This window comes from Drosophila hydei, unplaced genomic scaffold, assembly GCF_003285905.1.
Source record: "Drosophila hydei strain 15085-1641.00,03,60 unplaced genomic scaffold, DhydRS2 tig00000060-arrow-pilon, whole genome shotgun sequence".
Taxonomy (NCBI): domain Eukaryota; kingdom Metazoa; phylum Arthropoda; class Insecta; order Diptera; family Drosophilidae; genus Drosophila; species Drosophila hydei.
The window spans coordinates 7,242,189-7,264,532 of record NW_022045656.1 but is presented as its reverse complement, the minus strand read 5'-3'; the positions used below and the strand labels follow the sequence as shown (position 1 = coordinate 7,264,532).

General features: G+C 39.7%; 3 protein-coding genes and 1 long non-coding RNA gene across 8 annotated transcripts in view; 3 read left to right on the top strand and 1 right to left on the bottom strand.

Annotated features, from left to right (window-relative positions):
• Positions 1–22,344, bottom strand: part of LOC111595466 (hemicentin-1) — a 174,413-nt gene that overhangs the window by 55,216 nt on the left and 96,853 nt on the right. The window lies entirely within an intron of this gene.
• On the top strand, positions 1,437–2,138 carry LOC111595490. 2 transcript variants are annotated; one of them, XM_023309263.2, is made up of 2 exons: positions 1,437–1,728; positions 1,806–2,138. In XM_023309263.2, the coding sequence occupies exons 1-2, from the start codon at positions 1,499–1,501 to the stop codon at positions 1,813–1,815; spliced, it is 240 nt and encodes a 79-aa protein (XP_023165031.1). In that variant the 5' UTR covers positions 1,437–1,498; the 3' UTR covers positions 1,816–2,138. The 2 variants fall into 2 exon arrangements, with proteins under 2 accessions (XP_023165031.1, XP_023165030.1); XM_023309262.2 differs by having other exon boundaries at positions 1,454–1,728; positions 1,801–2,138.
• LOC111595470 (bromodomain-containing protein 4) lies at positions 3,743–5,452 on the top strand. The gene has a single exon (XM_023309236.2). It carries the CDS (start codon positions 3,871–3,873, stop codon positions 5,368–5,370), a length of 1,500 nt encoding a protein of 499 aa, XP_023165004.2. The 5' UTR covers positions 3,743–3,870; the 3' UTR covers positions 5,371–5,452.
• Positions 11,661–18,553, top strand: LOC111595494. Its single transcript, XR_002751192.2, has 3 exons — positions 11,661–11,694; positions 11,834–12,253; positions 18,365–18,553. It is a non-coding gene; the product is annotated as an uncharacterized LOC111595494 (long non-coding RNA).

Sequence of the window (22,344 nt, the reverse complement as noted above, 5' to 3'; positions counted from 1 at the left end):
CTCAGCCTTCATTCAATTTATTGTCAACAATATTGGCTGGCAGCTTAAGGCGTGCCTTTTAGCTACTGCTGCAAACATAACTGAAATGATGCGGAAAATTGTATTTAACTTTTGTGGCGAAATAACTTCTTATTCAGCTGTGTTGACAGAGGAATATTTATCAGGTGGAGAAAACTTTGCCCATTGCCACAAATGTTAAAAATCGAATTTGCGTCTGGTTTCCATATGCATAAGTTTGTACACATTTACTCTTAAGCATCAGATATACTAATTTGTATACAAAGTTATTTTCATTATAAGTCTCGTTTTTAGTCTTTAAGCATTTAGTAACGAGTCGCACTCTATAGTTTCCCATACAAAATACTTTTCTTTAAATAGCCCAAGAATATCCCGAAGGCTGTCGTCGGCTTTGGGATGCCCCTGAACATGAAAATGAAAACAATTTGCCAGGCAAAAGCAATAAAGATGCCGCTTTCAAGGGGCTACAAACGTCTGATCATCTGCACGTGGCTGTATATGTGTATGTGTGTGGGTATTATGTTCTCTGTGTGCACATGTGCCTCTCATTGGCGCTTTATTGTGATGTGCACACGACTGTTTATCTCGTATCCTTTACTCCTTGCGCCTTCATCGCTCGTCTTTATTCTCAGCCTTATTTGTTTAGCCTGGCATTTTATTTTTACTGTTTATAAGCTGACAAAATTGTTTTGCTGCTCTTTATATTTGCAGCCTCGTTTACGCTGTCGTCGTTAAATGATTTTCTTGTTACTTTATGTTAACGGCCACACTGTGGCTACGTAATAAAAGGGGCTGCAACAAATAATTGGCCCGAGCTACTAGCCAAATTCGGACCCGACTGCTTGTCGTACGCGTTGCTCATACATCGTGTGAGCTACCCACTTAAGAGAGATTGTTTGCGCTTTTCGGTTCTTTCTTTTTGTTTTTCTGTGGCCAGCTTCAAAGCGGAATCAAATCAGCTGCGCCCACACACAGGCACACACGTATATTGGAGAAAAAACATTCGGTTTTGGCTTTGCATTGATAACCACTGGAAGCGTTTTTCAATTTCATGCACTTGACTGCGGCCGCTGGGCACTCGTCAAAAAAGCAAATCCCCGCTTGCTGCCCACCAAATCCTGGCCAATGGACATTTCCTCATCGCTGCTCACATTGCGTAAGCAAATGCGAATCTCCTACAGAATTCCAGTCTGTCCAAATTGGACGTTATGTATGTACATTTTTCGGCTTTCGTCTCGCGCTTCGCTGGTTTTAGAAAATACCTTCAAAAATACAGAAACAAATGAAATAACGATTTCTTTCTCCTTTTTTGTTTTTTGTAAAAACTGTGTCAAATGCTTTCGTTCGGTTTTGCCTGGTAGGCAGGCCCCTGGGCTTCTGTCATATAACATTAGTTTTAGTTTTTCTCCCACACAAATTTCGGTAAAAAAAAAAATAAAAAAAAAAATATTTACTCTAAAAAAAAGAAAGCCAAGAAAAAATGGCTAACTCTGGCACGCCCAGGGCAGCTTCAACTGATGCAAACGCCTTGGAGCTGCAGCAGCTGATTTCACGCAGCTACAAATCGATGAACAAACTGGTTCACTTCTACAATGGTCAGCTGCACGAGGAGCTGAGCACGCTGATGAGCTCCATTCAGGAGGAGCAGCTCCCAGGACGCAGCATCAGTGAACATAGCTCGCAGCTAACTGAGGCACTCGATTTAAAGTGGTAAGCCCCGACTAAGCTTGTTAGTCACAAATTAATTGCCATTTTCTCATATTAACGACGGCGTATCTACAGTTTAGCTGGCTTTAATAGGCTAAGCCACTACCTGATGATGCGGCCCAGTTGCAGCAGTCTCGATTTGCATGGCACCCCCGAATTCAGGCAACTCTAGGTAAAACAAAATTTATTCATAGAACTGATTTTCGGTTCACAAAAAATTCCCAAGAAATGGCATTAAAGCGCATTGCAGCACACAACGAATTCTAGCACATTTACTGACGCTTGTTGTTCATTTTATAAACGAGTTTTCCATATGAGTAAATCATTTTAATATAATAGAATCTCATTAATTTATGCGAATAATAAACTCTGTTCTAAATGTTTGGGCGATAAACATTTTTCTTTAACCAATAGAACTAAATAAGTTATTATTTCAGTCGACAGCAACCATACTTGAATGAGGCATGATAAATATTTAAGTATACATTAACATATTAACATAAAAACATACTCCGAATATGGAAAGATGAACCAATTGAGATACATTGAAGGATAATAGATAAAATACATTTTCAGTTGTGAATATATTTCTTATTTCCCAGCTTAAATTCATTTTTCTATTTTTATATAGATACTGAATATGATTTGCTGGCTGACCGTATTATAATTTAAATATATATTTAGTTAGTCTAATAAGCATATGAGCTGCGTTTTAGCTGCATCTAGCCATAGGAGCATCATCCATTCTACGAACTTAATTAACTGGTGGCTGGGCGCTTCCAGACGTAAGGTGAGCCTATAGGGCAGACATTTTTATGGCGCATTGTTAACGCGCATTGCATGAGCCGCAGAGCAAACTGGCACACACACATAGACAAAAGGAACAGCAGCAACAACGGCTAGGAGCCGACTGGCAATACAATTTGCTGTGACAAATGCGGCCATAAACAAAAATGGCGACGCCGCCATTTTCTAGTGCAGCGACAAAATGGCTGCCAGCTAAAGTGCCAGGCGTTGGGCGAGAATTTCATTTGGACGACCTTTTATGGAATTTATCACACGCGACCCTCGTCTCTGACAGCGGATTTCGAGTGCAGTTGGCTCGCCAATTCGCTTTGGCCCCAGCCAGCCTTTGGTAATGAAATTTCGCTTTGGCAATTACGTGTACCCCAGGCAATTTGAGATGTCGTTGGGTTACGGCCACTAAGCGCTGAGCATATGTTTAGGGTAGTTAGAAGTACGCTAATAGCTCGAGTGGCCGCTGCACAAATTGTGGGCTAAGTAAGTGCCGGCAATCCAACTCACAACCCACAGCCTTGGCCCAAGCCCCAAATCAATTTTATTGAACGCTAGCGACAAGCGAGAAACAAGGCACCACAAATTCATGAAAAACTTGGATGCAAGTGTAAAAACAAGATGAAGAATGTGTGTATTGAATATACCCTGACAAAAACATATGATTGCAAATATTTGGATATGAATAAAACTATATTTATTCAAAAAATTTAATATACATTAAATATATATATATAAATATACATATATAAATATACATTAAATAATTCATATTATTTGGACTATTCGTAATGTATAAAATTTGATTTGGAAATAAACATAAATTTATATGTTTCTTATGATTGGAAAAAATCAACTTAACTGTGTCTTAATACAGTCATATTGCTCTCTCCTAGAGTATTCAAGTATATTTTGCAAAAATATTTTCATGGCTCGCAGCTAAAATGTTATTAAAGTCAATAACATAAAGAAGAAAACAATATTTTTTATGTGGATGGTTGCTGAGCCGAGGCCAAAACAACTTTGCCAAATAAATATAAAAATAGCTTACAAATAATAGCAAGTCGATAACAAAAAAACCATTGGCTAATGTCGAAGTCATAAAAAATAAAAAAAAATGACTTGTAAATAAAAATTTATATATTTACATAAATTAAGCAATGAATTGAAATAGGAACGAGATCTACTTAGATGACAGTTAGTAAAAAGTATTTGAGCAAGTTGGCATCACCAATTGCTGTTGCTTGTATACAGAAATCGACTTTTGCGTTGATTTGGCAGCTCCAATGTTGAGCTGACGTCTTATAAAATTAGAAGGGATCACTTGAGTTTAATTTCAAAAGTACAAACATGAAAATTAAAAAGGAAATCGACTCAGAAGATGCAAATGGCGAAGCCGCCCGTCCTGCCCAGCTGCGTGGTAAGCCCGAAAACTATTGGGAACTCTGCCAAGCGCTCGAGTCACACGATGATACTGATTTCGATGATTTTGAAAGTGAGATGCAGTCCATAGCGCTAGCGCCCAGTAGTCTGGGTCCGGAAAATGGAGTGGAGCATAAAGTAATGGTGGCCACCAAGGCAATTGACCGCGAGCGCCAGAATCGAACGCATGCGGAGTTGCTGATGGGGGAGAAGGAGTTGCCGGGTGCTCTGCGCACGCTGGCACGAGTCTACGACTTCCAGAACTGCCGGTTACTAGACAAGCCTCGGGAGGCGGCTGTGAAGCCGTTGTGCGTCATGAGCAAGATGCAGCCACCAAGACTGCGTGAGGTGCCTGTTGTACCGCCGGAGCTCGAAACGATTGTCGTGGACCAGTCACAGCCGCAACAGCAACCACCGGTACAGAAGCAATATCAGCAGCAGCCACAGCAGCATCAGCCGCAACAAGCACTGCGACCTACAGCTCCTCAGCTAACGCATCCTTTCCAGCCTTCACCTCATTTACATGCTCATCCACATCCTCAACTTCTTCCGCAATCTTTCCCACAATATCCTCCTCCTCAACTACTTTCCTTCAATCCTCCCCATTATCCTCCCCCTCATTTTAATCATCCACTTCATCATAATCATCCTCCTCAACCGTTCGTCCCTCCTCCACTCCCTTGTCATCCATCGAGATTGCTGGAACCTCACCGCTTTGGCCAGGAGCTGCATTCCAGATTCATTCCAGCCCATAACAACGAACATGTCTTTCAGAACCCAATCCGATTTCATAGCAGACCTCCGTCAAGACATCGACAGCCTCAGTACGTTCCACCTCCTCGCCAGCCACCGCACCGTCAACCGCTATATGCGCCGCCTCAACGCCAGACGACGCACACGCCAATTCCGAGCGGTTCACGTCCGACGCGCAAGCCTATTATTGTGGTTCCTGATGAATTCACAAGTTTGGTTACTCTGCACAATGTGCAGCCGCTGCTGCAGGAGCAACGCTTCGTGCCGCCGGCTATAATGAGGCGCTCGGATCTACGGCTGCTGGAGGAGGTCAGCATAGTGCGCAACTTCCGAGGCGAACAGCAGCACTATCGAGTTATCGACAATGTCGCGAGATTAACAACGGAAGATTGGGATCAGGTTGTGGCCGTATTCGTCTTTAATCCCCATCAACAGTTCATTGGCTGGCCCAATCACGGCGACCCCGCTGTCATCTGTCGTCAGCTGTGTGCTTTTCACTTGCACTACAAGGGAAAAGCCATTTATCGGGAACTGGAATCCCTGTGGCTCAATATACTTAGTATACCAGAGGATGACCGCAGTCTGGACGGCGATATTCTGATAGAATTTTGGCGCAAGCTGGATCAGCACATGGCCAACAAAGATCGACCCATAGGCTTTGCCCGTCAAAGCTAGTCGAACTGAAAATGAAGCACACTTAACACACTTCGTCCTATAATACATAAAGATATAAAATCAATAAATGAAATTGAATAAACAGCCCCTCTGTTGAGTAGCAAAGACAAAAGCAAGTAGACAGCTACACCCAGGCACATATATATACACATAACATATACAGATACATATTGATATGTATATGTACATGAGGGGTGATTGGGTGGGTGTGGGCGGTTTATCTTGATGTTAACGCCGATAATAAAAAGTGTAGCAGCAGTGACGGCGCATCAGAAAAATATATCACGTAAGTATAAAAATCATATAAAAACGTTGCGAAACTGCAAAGTTGGCGAAAAAATTAAGAGCACAAACAAGTCGTTGGTAGCGGGCAAGGAGAGGGCCTAAGAGGCGGCGGGGTAGCGGGGAAGTGCTCTGATAAGATAAGCAGGGTTGGAGTGAAATGAAACGCACGCGTGAGACAACGGTTAAATGGCACACAACGGAGCAGTTGTCTTATATATGAGAATAAGCCTGCGTGTGTGTTTATATACTTATATAAGTCACTGTGGGCGTCCCATAGCACAGTGGGCAAATAGAGAGTACCATGTGTGGGTGTGTTGATAATAGAGCTTAACACGTCGCATAGAAATCACTGATAAAATGAAACTTTTATATTGAAAAAGTGCGTGGTCAGTTTCAGACTATAGTTGCTAGATGAATCGCTATATGCGAGTGCACAAGTGGAATGTATGGACGATATATAGTGCAGCTGTTCCAGCTTTTATCGTTATGTATGTTGGACAGTAAGCCGATTAACTCAAGGAATCTAAATGTTAAATACTAAAGATATAATACATAAATATTTTTATTGGAATGCAGATTTCTGTTACGCTAACCAACGCGCTTCACTTTAAAAAGTAATTTAAAGATCAACTACAGCTAATGTGCTTCAATTAAACGCAGTCTAAAATATTTTCCTTTTCGGCCCACTGTACAAAGTGCCCTATGAGCAGTAGCTAGTTAGTGAGGAGCAACAGCCAGTTACTGCTGCTTGGCAATCGACTTCTTTTCTAACAGATAATTCGATGACTTACGCAACGTGTGTGAGACAAAGGCAGGTTATGCGTGTGTAGGTGGTGCGAGTGCCGGGTGTTTGCTGGTGGGCTGCGGATATGTGCATGTGTGTGTGAATGTGTGTAAATCGAGTTTGTCGCCAATATTCAATTTTGTAAATTGAAGCAAAGTAGTAATAAAAAGTAAAGTGAAATCGAATTCGTGCCAGCTAAGATAAAAATGTAAGCACATGAGAAAGAGAGTGAAAAGTACACGGTAAAAAACTAAAAGAAAAAAAATAAAATAAGATGTAAGGTTCTATTAACCCACAAGAAATTGAATAAAGCAGCGAAGACAGCGGTGCAGTCTTTCTCTTTCAAGAAAAAGATTTTTCAAACGAATTGCAATTTCACAGCCAAGGCTAATCGACATTGGCCAGCCATCGATTGACTATAAGTGTGAGATATTCTTTTTAGCTTATAGCTTAATTTATGTGCCAGGCAATGTATCCTGCAGCAAAACAAGAAGAAGCACAGGAAAGCACAGCTAAATTCTCCAATGGTGTTCACATAAATTTTGGGTGAAAATTTGCATTTTCAGCGTTTGGCCAGAAGTGAAACGAACGAATATGAAGAAAAACAAGTGCAAATGCGCTTCGCATTACAATTGGGGATTGTGGCCGAGGCTAATGCCACGTCACGCCCACTTAACGCCCACAGCGGCCAACAAATGGCACATAATTCAATGCTCGATGGCAGCTTTTTGTGTGGCTCTTTGATTTGCTCCTTTATGTTCCAGTTTAAGATACATATATACACTTTTTCATTCTCATTTTATGGCTTGAGCAACGCCCGCTCATTGGTGGGCGTGGCACGTCGTCAGGGCCATTTGTGAGTAAAGCGCGTAAATAAAATGGCACATGAAAATACGAGAGCGCATTTCCATTAAAAATTGCGACTGCAATCGGATTGTGGAGCCAGTTATGGAGTAAGTCTGGCCAGAGAAATTTACTATTCACATTGACATTTAAGTCCACAGAGAAAGAAAGACGTTGTGAAAAATAAAGCAGTAATCGGAAAGGCAATATTATAGCCCCATATTTTCTACTTCCTCAATATTTTGTTATTTCTCTTATTTATTGACTTGTTTAACATTAAAAGAAAAGAGTATTTTCAAGATGAGAAGTAAATTGCATAGTCAGATAAAACTATAAAATATTGTTTTATTTTATACAGAACTTTTCTGATGTATTATTATAATTTAAATAAATAATTGTAAATTGTAGATTTATTTTTTTTAAGTAACGATAAATTTGATCGAATTAAAAAGTTTTCTCACCTTAACTTTAACTTAATAGTGTTTTACTCATACTTCAAGAGCGAAACTCAAATTGAATTGATATCGTTGGCTGGTATTACTTGTGACTTAACACTGATTATACACGCTTCAAGACATTTTCGCACTTACTTATACGATAACGCATACAGATACTCATACATAGATGTGTGTGCGACTGTGTGTGTGCACTTACTTACTTATGCCAAGCGAAACTTTTACTTTATACCCAAGCGAGAGCTCAGAACCGGCAACCGAGAAGCGAGAAGCACTTTTATCTACCATAAATCCCCATGCTTCGAAAACTTTAAAAAAGTGTGGCTAAAGTTTGTAGCCCGTATCAAAAATAAAACGAAGAAAAAACCCAAAACAACATCAAATTGTTAAGAGGATGACAGAAACCTGTGAGGAATTGCGAGTCTAAGGCGGTCTCACCCGAGCACAATCTCAGCTATCTACCAGCTGCTCTTGTTGCAATTGTATTCAAAAAAAACTTAAAGTGCGCGACATAAATCGAACAATCAAACCAAGCAGAAAAATCAGGTGTATTCAGTTTATCGAAGCATATATCACATCTTGTATAGAGAGTCTTTATGGTTAACTAGTTGTACAAACAGTGATTTGATTTATAGTTGAATTTATTTAAATATGCAATCAGATCCAAAAGTATTAATAAGAAATGCCTTTAACAATGGGATTTATTTTTGAATTTTGGTTAAGTTCTCTGTTAGTGAGTTAATGCCAACTCATATTTATTCATTGCTTTATAGTTAGAACAAAAGCTACTTTTCTAGTTGTAATTCCATCAGTCAAAAAACTCAGACCATATTAGATACAAACATGCGCGTCCACACACACACACACACCTGTACATATATGATGGTAATTCTAAGCTAAAAGCACTGCACGGACAGCGACAGTATCGGCGACACTTTGATGACTACAGCAAGGGAAGCCAGCCGAACCACACGTACAACCGCAATAAGCAGTGCAGCATTTGCTGGCCACCATTTGGTGGGCTTTGTTCTGTTTTGTTTGGCTTGTTTTGGCCAACGCCTGCCAATTGTTGGCCATTGATTGCGACTGAGCATTGAACGCATTCACATTCATATTGACAAAAGGGTGGGGTTGGGCTGTTGTGCATGACTGTGGATTATGCATTGAAACTGAGCAAAAGGCACTCGACATATGGCCAGATTTTTGAATGCGTGTTTACAGCGTAATACAATTATCGCTGGAAAGCTAAAAATACTCTCTGCAAATGAATAAAAACTTTGCGTAAATCCAGTGCAAACAGCCAGAGCCAGAGCAACAGAAACAACAACAACTCGAGCTCTTAATTGCAGTTCGCCAATGGGTTTTACTTATAAACAAGACCGGCCTATCGTTAACGAGCTGCCAAACAAACAGGGATCCCATTTACTTTACAAGTGCAACTACGTTGTGAGTGCAACCTGTGGCACTCTCACGGCAATACACACACAAACACACACTCATACACACATATTGTACTGCGAGTGTGTGTTCTGGTCAGCTTGGCAACTTTTCAACTTGCGCCAATCAAACAAGTTCAATAACGGTAATTAACAGTGCAACGGTCAGCACACGGATGCTTCAAATGCAACTCGAACTCGAAAACGACGCCGTAATTTGTGAAAAGTTCAAAGCTATTAGCATGTCCCCACAGTGCCCCACTGCAAACCCCTGTTGGGACCGTGCTTTGATCGCTTGCCTGTCCGTTTCCGTGTTGTCGTCGCTTGCAGCAACGGAAGTATTTGAGTTCTTCTTGCACCACCCGCCTAATGATGGCAATTGCCCTACCACGGTCAGTTATAGGCCATTAGCACGGCGGCCAGTGGGGAGGCTAAAAGCGCGGCATTTTTCGTACTGGGCCTGTTCTGTTAGCCATTTGGCCACTTGGCACTCGGCATGTCAGTTTTGATTGAACCTGATGGACGCGCCTAATGTGGTTTAATTGTGAATGATGTGCAGAGGTCACAGCGGATGCCTCTAATGGTTATTAATGTGCACTAATAACTAAGCCCGTCGGCCAGACAGACAAATGGATAGATGGACAAACAGATAGACAAGCAAGTGCAACTAAATGACAGCAGCGTTCAGTTCATTAATGTCATGTTTGGTGCAAAAGAAATTAAACTCAATTCCTGAGTTCTATTTAGACTCGTTACACAGTTTCGCTTTATTTACTAGAAACTTTGATTTACTTTATGCGTCAGTTAAGGTATATTCATTTTCTGGAAAAAAGTACACATTTTTAGTCGTGATTCATGGAAATGTTATGCATGCAGCAGTTTTATACATATTTGCAGACTTTGCCTCTAATAAACAGAGCTATGCACAAATGCAGTTTGTTTGCAGTTGTTGCAATCTGTTAGCGGATCTATCAATTTGTAGCATTTTCAAGCTCATATAAGCCACACACATGAGTACACATACGTACACAGACACGCACACTCACTTGAATACTCACACTTCAATCCGACAGTAGGAACTACAGCCGCAGCAATAGAGAACACGCAACCTGACGGGCCGGATGCTTGGCAACTAACCCAGGGCGGTCAGAAAAGGGGCTGGCCATGCTGAGGATGGGTGAATTATATGGGAGGGGCATGGTCTTGCATCCGATTCACTTTATTCTTTCTTCGTTGAGGCGGCCACTTTGGTAACAGAACTTGAACATGAGTGCAATCAAATGTATTACATTTTGTGCAACTTAAGCGGTGACTGAAGTGCCGAAGACAGCTGCAGAAGAGCAAGATAGGGAAGGATGAAACAGAGAGGGAAATGGCAAGAGAGAGAGGGGGAGATCTGAATGAGAGCGAGTGTGCTAGCTAGAGCGAGTCATGGATATATCCGACTTTGGGTGCAATGATTTCCTGGAAAACTCAAGTCAAGGCTGCGGCTGCAAAAACTAAGCAGATGAAGAGCCTGCCTTTACCACGCCCCATTTCCAGCCCACATATAAACACACACATACACACACGCATAGCTACAGCGGTAAGTATGCAGCAGCATGTGGCACAAAAAAATGGGCCAACGGCAAACAACTCGGATAAAGGAAATTGCTAGAAATGCATTTTGTGGCTTATGAGCCATGAAGCAACAACCCAAAATCCAAGATCTACTCTGCCGCTTGCACCTTGAGCTACATGGAAAGCGGCGTATTGCCATGTCTGACAAATCAATTGAGTTTGCTCGACAAATATCCGCTCGAATGCCAGCCGACAGGCAAATGAATGCAGTGCAGTGGCTTATTTGAATAAATAACAGACACTCGATACTCATTGTAGCTGAATTTGTCACTCGGCTAAAGCGGCAATTAAATGTGACTGCATCAACATTAACTCAGGACAAAGGATTTTTAACTATGACAAATTTGCAGTGTTTGCTCAATTGGCTATAATGTCTTGATGAATGATTGAACAATAGAAAGAATGAGAAAGGCAAAGAGAGAGACAGGCTGAGAGACAGACGAACAGTTGGACGAGAGTAAAGGCAGATGACATGCTATGATATGGTTATCCAACAATTTAAACAGTGATCCAGTGTCGGCAACTAGTTAATCAATAGGAGGGACACTCAACTCAATTACTACACTGAAAGAAAAGTCACAAATTTCACAAAACTTACTAAGCTTGTCTAGTAACAAAAAGAGAATTTACTAGTAGAATATGGGTTGCTCTAGTCAAACTTTGAAATATTTAAAAAAAACATACTTTCATTATGACTCCCAAATTTTTCTCTGTGTACGATAGCTTGTCATTGTCCTTGGCGTTTGTCAAACAAAGCAAAAACTTGCTAAATTCCCTGGCCAAACAAGTGAAGTATAAAAAAAATTTAAGAAAGACAGAATAAATGACAAGGAGAGAAAGAGAGAGAGAGAGACCGACAAAGCGTGAGGGCCAGATAGAGAGAGGGTAGAAACGAAAAGGAGTAAGTAAAGAACTTTATACCTAAAAGGGATTTATTTGATGACTTGTCTAACTCGTGCCATTGACTCATACGATGACACTGCCATGACTGAACCCCATCCCTCTACTTGCCCTCTGTTGACTGTCCCGCTATGACGCAGCACTTTTGCAAATGAAGTTTTATAACTTTGCCCGTCGATTTGGAAGTCAGTGAAACAGTTGGGAGTGTGAGTGAGCTGCAGGGTTGTAAAATGCGACAAAATGGAACGAAATTAAATGCATTTTGAAAAATGATAAAGTTGTTGCCGACGTGGCCGACAGACATAGCATTTAAAAAAGTGTCTAGAAATGCAGAAGCAGTAGGCAAAAAAAGCAGATATAAAGTAATTGTCATAGTGAAGGTACTCCATTGAGCCATACATATACTTTAACTTTTTACCTCTGAACGGCACTTCCCACCTACCATTCAAGTGCGACATTTGCAATGCATATACAACGGCATTGTACTTACCTGAAAGAGAAATAAGACATTTATAATTAGAATAGAAGAAGTAAAGAATTTCTTTGTGACTCTTATAAGTGTAAGCTTAATTTTTTATTATAATTTTAATATTTCTGTAGACTACTTATAGTAAATGCTTGAAAATTAATGATGTAGAAATTAATATTATTAAAAATGTACTATATTAAAAACTCTTTTTATGTAACTTGTAAAATCTTAAATTATAAGCATGATTTTTGTATAAAAATAAATTATTTGCTTTCTTTTATAGTGCCTAAATACGCAATGGCAGGTTGCGGCTAACTATTGCTATAATTATCTTTTTGTTCACTGTTGATATTTATGTTGAAATTCATGATTTTAATTAAAAATGTAATTTAATAATTTTTCCGGAAGAGCGAACGTAATGAGACAATGCGACAACGTATAAAACAAGACAGCAACAACGACAAGGACAATAACAACAACCATAGCAATTAGCAAAATTCGAGCAGTTAGCAACACAGCGGCACAGACACACACAAACACGCATAAGCACATGCACTTGCACACACGTGTTAATAAGTGTAGTGTCGTGTCATTGTTGTTGCTGACGCAAGTTGTTGTAGTGGCTGCTGCTGCCACTTTAGCCACTGACTTGTCCAATTACTACAACAACAGTGCAGTACAAGCGGCATTCAAATGGTGCGCCGCAGGCCACGCACACACACAAGTATATATACGCACACACACACACCACGCAGAGATGCACGAGTCCGAGGCAGCAACGGAAGCGCCAACTACAAAGTTTTTTCATATCCTGTGAAAATTATTATACGCTTTTCACAAAATAGTTGCAGCCAGTGGCAAATGCGCACGCATATCTACACACACTTTGGTGCTGCTACTGCTGCACTTTTGACCAGGACGAGCAGGGAACACACATGTGCAGCACCACAAAATGGCAGACTGGCGACAAGGACTCGAACGAGTCGGGTTCTTCGACGGTCGAGCGTATTCTGAACTTCCTTTCCGACTCGACTCTGCTTGGTGTTGGGAAAAAGTTTTGTCAAATTGTTTTTGTTGCAACAGCTTGTGGGCAGCGTCAGCATCAGTTTTAATCATTTGCTGCAACTGTTGCAGCCGCTCTGCAACTCTTGTCCATTCTGCTCGCACTGCACGCAAGTGTTTGTCATATTTGCGTTAATAAAATAAATAACTCGAAATTGAAAGCAGTCAAAGCCATAGCTAGTAATGCTGGACTCGAAAACCACTTAAAGTTTCCAAGTGGCTGCACTAGATGAAAATCTTTGGCTAAGCTTCAGTCGGGTTTTAGGATTTGTAAGCTGATCTTTATTTTTTTCATTAAGAGTATATATATCATGAAAATTAATTATAGATTGTTGTAAAACATATCAAAACTTGAAATGTTTTACCATGTTTTGTAATATTTTCTATATAAAAAAATTATTTTAGCATGAATTTTTATAGTTCTTACTTACTTAAACTTTATAAACTTCAACTTTGTAAAATTGGTGCTAAAATAGTTTCATACATTTCTTGGCTTACATATAAGTCACAGCTAGTCAGTTGTTGGTTTTACTTCCTTTTATGTGCTGTGCCACATAACGTTTACTCAATGCTTGTGAGCGCATTGGGTGCAGCTTTAACTCTGGGTTTTATGTCGTAAAGCATCTTTTGCTAAAGCATAACTCGCGGCGACTCGTCGCTCAAAGGCAACAGCAACTGCAACAGCAAAAAATGCTCGCTGATACATTTTTCGCCTTGCAACACGGAAAAAGGCAGCCAAAGTAGAAAAAAGGCAACACTTGGCCGACTGTGGATCCTTGCTTTCATAGAATTTTGCCCAGACACGTAGTCGCCGCCTTACTCTGTAGTCTGCAGTTGAGCGCCTTTCGCCTTTTGCGACTTTGCCTTGGCGCGTCTCATCGCGGCGCATATAACTCACGCTTTTCAGCGCCAAAGTGCACTCAGCGCAGAGCACCTGCCACGCCCACAGAGCGTAACCAGCATTGAGTATATGCCACGCTTAAGCCAATAATAAATTTCTGCAACAATTTTGTGCCAAAGCTGCAGTTTGTCAGCATTAGCCAAGGCAACGGCTCCAGTTGTCGCTCCTTCTACTCCTACTGCTACAGTTGCCAGTGTTGCCACATAGCCAATTTCTGACTCGATCGAAGTGGTTGCAGCAGCCCTTAAGAACCAAAAGCTGCCAAATTGTGCCACGAGGCATTTCAACGCACACACGCAACTGTATTATAATTAACTAAAATTTAATGTTAACTCAATTTTGACAAGGCACGAAAGCAAATATTGAGATAAAAGACGACTCAAAGGACTTAAAGCAGAGTAGCTGGGCGTAAACTTTCAACTTATATAGTCCTGGCTGAGGGATGAACACGGGAGGGGTTGCTGTCTGTCCGCCTGACAAAAGTTACAGTAGTTAGAACGTGGCATGTTAAGTTCTAGCAACTTTTGCAATCTTTAACAAAATGCGAAATGTTACAAATCTTTGCCAGAGCTCTCAAGAAGAAACATAGTGACAGGGAAAATAAAGAGATAGAATGAAGGGAAGTCGTAGTCGTATGAGAGCGAGCCTGAGTAGATAAAACCCTTTCACATTTGCCATGGAGAACTTAATTAATGCAATCATAGTAAAATGCTTGACAAAATAAGTTTTGACAGCAACAAGAAGCAAAAGCGAAAAGCACAGGAATGAAAAGCAAGAGGCAGCGGCATGTAAGATTGTCAGATATGCATTACTATTAATTTGAATTTAAGTTTAAAGCTTGAGACAAAAGCGGAAGTACAAAAAGAGCATTATTTAGAAATAATCCGAATAAAAGGAATGTAAATATTTCTTGTTTATAATTAAATTTGCAACAAATTTGTAAGAGATACCTGCATACCAAGATGAATTTGATTAAACTCATGTATAAAAACACTTGCAAGAGCAAACTCCACAGAGCAATATATATATATATATGTATAAATATACATTGATATTGTCTAACTTCTTTATATACTTTAATTTAATAAAAATTTTGTTTGTGTCCCGTTTATTTATTTTGATTTAATTTTTACGAGCTTTAACTACTCTTTTCTTCCATAGATTTTCCGTGAATTTCCATGATTTAAGTCAGACTGCCTTAACCTTGCCAGAGTACCCACGCATGTTAATTAGTAAGTGAAAAGTAAAAACGAGTTGAAGGTTACGCAAACAGCACCCATTGCCGAGTTCTAAAACTGATTTCATTAGCATGTATACCCAAGGACTGACAACGTGCCTCTCGGCAATTTCATTTGAACTTTCCACAACCAACACGTTCTCATCGCTTTACACGCTTTCTCATTTCCATACTCATGCCCACGCAACGAAATGTGCGTTAATTTCACAAAGGCTGCTTCAAATAATATAGGATTATATAATATATAAATACATATTTGAATGTTTTACCTTCAAAATTGGCCCGTAGATGAGCATGTCACAAGTTTTAAGGTCACACGTTGCTTAATTATCGTCAACGTATAATTACAGAGTTTTTGTGGACTGTGGAGCATAGTGTCAAATCTAATCCTGACAACACAAATATCAGATATTAATTACTCGCTCACACACCCACCCAAGCAGACAGGCAGACTGGTTGTTGTTTGTCTTGACGCTGGTTAAATACAATTTTGACATTGCCTGCCAAAGACAAATTATCATAACGACTCCTGTTCCGGCCGTCCCTATGTCCTGTTGCCAGAGTCCTTGTCGCTGCTTGTACAACTGTTTGCCTTGACGAGTGTCAAATTAATTGACAGTTGCGTGGCTTTCCATTGTCCGCCCACGCGCCACTAAACGGGCAACAGCCGCAGCAAGGATCAACTTGCCCCGCTTCCAAGCTTAGCTGACGTCCTGGCATGTAATGTTTCGGGCAGGGCAGGGCCCCGTTTATATTGCAGTCGAAGGATTTGCGCATAAACATAAACACAGCAATGGGCACGTTTCCATATTTGTGCGTGGGTGTGAGTTGTGTAGCAGCAGTATGTGAAAGGACATAATATTTGCTGCATTAATTAATGCGCACACACACACGCACACACCCAGAATGACGAGCAAACAGGCGGATAGATATAGAGGGCGAAGGAGCCGGCTTTAGGACCTTGTCGCTTGTAAATAAGCGATTTAATGAGCTCAAATGTGTTGAATGACTTGATTTTTGTGCTTCCCGGCATGTCTGCATGTCATTCGTGTCATAAGAATCTCAAGAGGTATATTAAAGCATAATTATGAAGGAAAAGCGTTTGACAAAATCTAGAATAATACATGTTTCTGGTCAACTAATGCGCATTTCACGCCCCTTTATGTTAATCAATCAATTTATTTAATAGTTGTGAGTATTAGAAGGTGCTTGTAACTAAAAAAAGTGAACATTGAATATTTGATACGATAATCTGCCTCCGATATGTGTTCTAACTTGGTTCCACGTGAATTCCCTATTCTTATGTTACTTCAAACACGTCTCAATCAATATTAACTGAGATATTTGTTAAGGTTTTTTTTGCGCTTAGGTCAAGTGGTGAGCGCAGCCCAAGCTTTGCATTTGGCAATCAACAAAATTGATTAGAGTCGAAGCGGCAAATGGTGGCCAGAGGCAGACCAGTACGCTAGGATTTTGTAAAGGTCCAATGGATATGAGTGCAGCCAATTGGCAAAATGGCCACTCCCATTGGCTACTCGTCCTCTGCATCACCCACTTCCTTGCTGGTACAGCAAAACAAAAAAAAAAACGGAACGAAAGGGGGATAAAAACAAATGCAGCAGGCAAAATAGACTCAACCAAACCGAAACCAAAGCCAAAACCAAAACTATGCAACTCAATTGTAGGGGAGTGAGCGTGGGCGCAAGCCCTTGCTTAGTTCTGTGGCCCAGGACTGAAACTATTTTTTGGTTTATTTTCTAGACAACGCCCGCTGAGAGTCCAGCACATCATCAATATGAAACAGGGGACATGCATAATCGGGCGGATGGCTCCCAGTGCGATGCATTTATGCGTTCGCTCGCTCCTCGTAGTAGGAAATCCCGTCCAGACAGGAATTTCAAAATTCTGGCATGCGAATGCGTCGGTTGCTGATCTGTGCGGCCAGTAACGAGTGGGTGTGCCGTTTGCTAAGTGGGCTGGAGTTGTATGGAGCTGGTTCACTTGGCGAGTCTATTGCCAGTTACTGGCTATTTCTGTTGTTTCGGTTAGTTATCGGCGGCTGCCAAAATACAAAATAATAAAATGCGACGGCCGGGCAGCTCTCAGCGCTGAGATAATAAAAAATAGATTAGTTTGTGGCAAAAAGAAGTATCCTGGCTTTGAAGTGAGAAACAATCCAGACACTGGCTTCATGAACCCCAAACAGCCAGAACCCTATGCATTGCCAATGGAATAAATTGAGAGTATGGAAATGATAGACCTAATGGAAAAAAACAGAAAACTATATTTAAAAATTTAAGACATTTTTCAACTTTATTTTTACATCAAAATTTAACTAAAAGGCTCTATTCGTAGTGTCCAATTAGGAGACACACTTAACCCCGTCCAATCTGCTATTTTTTATATTTTCCATAACTTTCATCATTCAAAGGGATACAAATAAAAACCGACATCATCGAAAGAACATCGCCTACACAGCGCGCATCAACTCTACCAAATTAATAAATAATTCTTGAAGGTCATTCAATATAAGTATAAATATAATAAATATAGGCATAAATATTAATATATTAATTATTTTAAATTGATTTTCGACTTTTTATTATTTTTTAAAAATGATTTTAGACATTCCTTCTAGTTTTAAAGAGAGAAAATTGTCACAAATACTACTTCCCCCAGCACAAGCACTTCTCAAAGTCAATAAAAATGCAATCAAATGCCGCAGAATGTTTCTCTCTATTATTTGTGCTTATATTACACTATTACAATTTTGTATTTTTTTGTTATTATTGTCTTATTTAATTTAATTACATGCCACAATGCTTTGGCCTCTTTCATAATTTATAGTCTTAATTTGCAACAAATTTTTACTAATTTCCATTGTTTATATTTGTCAGCGTTTTCTCATATTTATTTTACTTTTTGTTGATGTTGTTTTTGTTGCTCACTATTTATGCGTGTTTAATTGCAACTCATTAAGCATATTAATTAAATCACCACAGTTATACATTAAAATCGTGTGGAAGGGAGCGGGAGCTAAGGGTTGACGCTGGCTGCCAGGACTGTCGTGCTTTTCAATTCAAGCGTCAAGAATATATTCACGCAAATAGCGCCAGCAAATTAACATGAAAAACTGAAAAAACATTTTTCGCAAAGCAAAAATAATTATGTATATATGTAAGCATGTATGTAGCGCGATTTTTTGTGTTTAAATTTGCATAGAGAATGGAAAATGGAAAAATAAAATTTAAATAGCTGCGAAAAATACCATTTATATTGGCAATATAGTTATACATAATGGGATTTACTTTTGATCCGCGACGCTGGCAGATCGAAATGTGGGGGATTATGTGACATTTGGCCAGTTGGCATAATTTACTTAAAATATTACACCAAAAATTACAAGCTGATTAAAAAATGCATAAATATGATTAACACAAAAACTGCCAGCGTGAATAAAACACAATATACGTGCGAATTAATAAGCTGAAATAAATACAAAAAAAAGAACATTTAAGAGAAACAACAACAGAAATTAAATAATATAAGCGGAAAGCCAACGGACTGCAATGGAAATTAATTTGCATATCGCTGAAAAATATTTGCGAAGCAAATAATAATTTATAAATTACGCATTGCTAATTGATTTAAAAATTGCGATAATGAAAAACCTTCGCATAGGTATGGGCGAGCTTTGTTTGCATTTTCAATTTTGCAACAATAGATTGACATAGATTTCATGATGAACTATGCTACACTGAGAAGAGCACCCCTAGGCAATTCTATAAAATTGAGTTAAGCCGTGATGCAAGGACAAATCTAAATAAAGATATACACATATATATATACATATAGATGCAGATATGGATAGATATAGATATAGATATAGATATAGATATAGATATAGATATAGATATAGATATAGATATAGATATAGATATAGATATAGATATAGATATATATATAGATATAGATATAGATATAGATATAGATATAGATAGCAATTTCTACAGAGTTAAATAAGGATTATAATTTTTTTTATATATATTTTTTATCATGGATGAGGTAGTAAGGCGTGAGAGTTGTTGGTTTGATAGACAACTCGATTTTAATGAAACGACACGTGTCCTCCACTCCACGTGTATGTGGCAGCTGGTTTGAGAGTAGATGTGCGCGGGCATGCAATTAGAAAAATGTCAAAGCCAAACAAAAGCACACATCATACCATACCTAATTCGCTATGCAAAAATCACGCCCACCAACTTGTCAGCCAAATGACATTGAAATGTTGCAACCAGTCGAGCGAAAGAGTCAGGGAAAGAGAGACATAGAACGAGAGAACGATAGACGGAGACGAATTGTGTAAAATTACCTTTATTAGCGGGTTTTGCGACGGTGTCACCAAAGCAGCGCAATGGGCAGAGCGTCGAGTTGCCACGTGTTGCACGTGCTATGCACGAGTTGAGCTGTGGGTCTGGTCTGGTCTGGCAGAGAGAAGCGAGGCAAGGACTTTGGCTTACACAACATGAGGTATGTACAACGTATACAAAAGGCAGCTTTATTCAGCATGTGCAAGTAGCGCAGACTGGACAGAGAAATGCTGTTGTTGTTGTTGTCGTCGTTATTGCTGTTGTTGCTGTTGGTGTATAAATTTGGGATTAGTCTGCGCTGGGGGGCTGGGCTTTACCATTAAGCATAAAATTGAGTTGTGTCTCGCGGGTCTGGGAATACGGCGCCAAGCATTTAATATGTGGGATTTGCCAGCTTATGCCAGAGCTCTGACTGTTGTTGTTAGCCCAGTTCGGAGTTCAGAGAGCGGTCAGCGGCTTTTGAGACTGCGAAGCGTTACGGACACGCGACTAATGCCATGCACTAGCTTATTTGATTTATGCATGCGCGTGCGAAGTGCCTGCATGACTGTGTGAGTGTTGAGGAATGGGTAGACCGATGTTAAGAATTAAGTGAAAATTTGTTTTTAAAACGAGATATATGTATAGGTTTAAAATTGGTCACTAAACGGACTGCTTTTATTTAAAGCTCAAATTTAGCTTGATGACCAAAGGCAACAGAGATTAGCAGTGTTGTACTACGTGTTACTTTTTTATTAGCCACAAACAGCGGAGTTAAATTATATTATTAATTTTAACTGTGTTGCCAAACTAAATACATAAAATATGTCAATAAATAAATCATGTTATCTCACTTTAAAATCCTCTTTAAATTAATACACAGTTATTTTGTTCACGAGTTCGGATCTAGGCATGTTTATACAAACTGAGCCCGTTGAAGTAACTCATGATTACTAATTGTCAAAAACTATGGTAACTGACAGCCCATTCAATTTGCGACAAGGTCAGGAGTGCTGTTCATGCGCCTCTTCCTACACTCAAGCTGACATAACTCCTTTGACACGCGTCCAAACAAAACATAAAAATGTCTGACAATTTCATTCAATTTGCGTATGGACAGGCTGACAGACAAAGAGACCAAACAAACAGGCTGGCAACGAGCGTCTGCAGTTGTCACTGGGCCCACTGGCCATAAAAATATTTAAATTTTCTACAAAAATACACCGGGAGAATGCCTCTTGGTACATTGTACATATATATATGTTATGCGTATATACATATATATGTGTGTATTATTGTATTTTATGCATTTGCTGTTGCTTTCACAGCGAAATTTATAGCTTATTTATATAACAATAAAAACTACAACAGCAATACGCACAGCATCAGCAGCAGCACCAACAACAATCACAGAAATAACAACACGCAGACACAACATGAAAATGTCGCCTCTTCTTTTTTCTGGTTGTTGGATGATGCGAAATTCGACGATTGCGACAAAAAAAGGTTAAGTGCAAGTATTTGAACAGAAAATACCCTATACCCATACAAATAACAGAATTGTATACCGTGAAACTTGACTTATCATAGTAGCCTAGTTTGCTGAAACTTAATGCATGGATCGGTTCGATTGTGCATGCCGACAAATGTATTTAATTGACGCCGAAGTGACTACTGCTGCTTGTTAAACACAATTCCACCAGTTTTTTAATGCCACTTTGTTCTCGTTTTTATGGCTACAGGGTATAAAAAACACACGCGTATGAAATATTATGCAAGTGCGTCTGCCTGGCAGTTTGTGAATCTGGGTGTGTATGTGTGTGCATGTGTGTGTGAGCATACAAATTAAACAAGATGCAACACTCAGCCGACTAACTGCCCGTTTCCCTGGCTTCCCCGCCGGGCTGGCAGGCAGACTGCTCTACTGCCATCCTTGCGGCCATTTTGTCTGCCCTTTTTACACCCAGTTCCACTCGGTCCCCACCCATTACCTTGCCACGGTCCGCCCGGCATGACGCGCCGTTGTTGCGGTCGCCGCGGCCTCACTGCCGGCCCCATTTTTGTGGGCGTAACTGCGTTGGCTGGCGCCAGTTGCAGCCGCCATTAAAAATTGCCAACAGCTTGCAAAAAGACGCAAAAACAATGCAAACAGCAACGAGGCTGTATGCAACAGCAACAACATATAGATGAAACATGATGAGAAAAAAAACGAAAACAACAAAAATACGTTGATTTTATAGATGAAAATATATCGCTGTACGTTCAATGACTTTATAGGACATTCACCACAGCCCTATTTGAAAAAAACCATATCAAATTAAACTTTTATGAATTAAAAAATGGAATAGATTGTTTTAATTTAAAACATAATAATTGAAGACTTCTAGTTCATATACAAATTAAATATAATCTTGATCATCATTCAGGTCCGAGTCCTCTCTTTTAAATAAAACTATTCCATAAGCCAAAATAGTATTTTTTAAATATAAATATGACAGTGAAGGCAAATATTACGTGGCTTCTGCAAGAACGATTACAGGTAAGAGCTTTCAGTACATGTATTTGAAAATATATATTGTTCAGTAATCAAAAATGATTGGTAAGTGCGAATTATCATTAAAATGTATAACATA

What these genes read in the sequence shown, in the direction of transcription:
- LOC111595470 (XM_023309236.2), top strand. Translation starts at nt 3,871, where the DNA reads ATGAAAATTAAAAAGGAAATCGACTCAGAAGATGCAAATGGCGAAGCC.
- LOC111595490 (XM_023309262.2), top strand. Translation starts at nt 1,499, where the DNA reads ATGGCTAACTCTGGCACGCCCAGGGCAGCTTCAACTGATGCAAACGCC. An exon ending in GAGGCACTCGATTTAAAGTG is followed by an intron (nt 1,729 to 1,800) that starts GTAAGCCCCGAC and finishes GCGTATCTACAG; the next exon opens with TTTAGCTGGCTTTAATAGGC.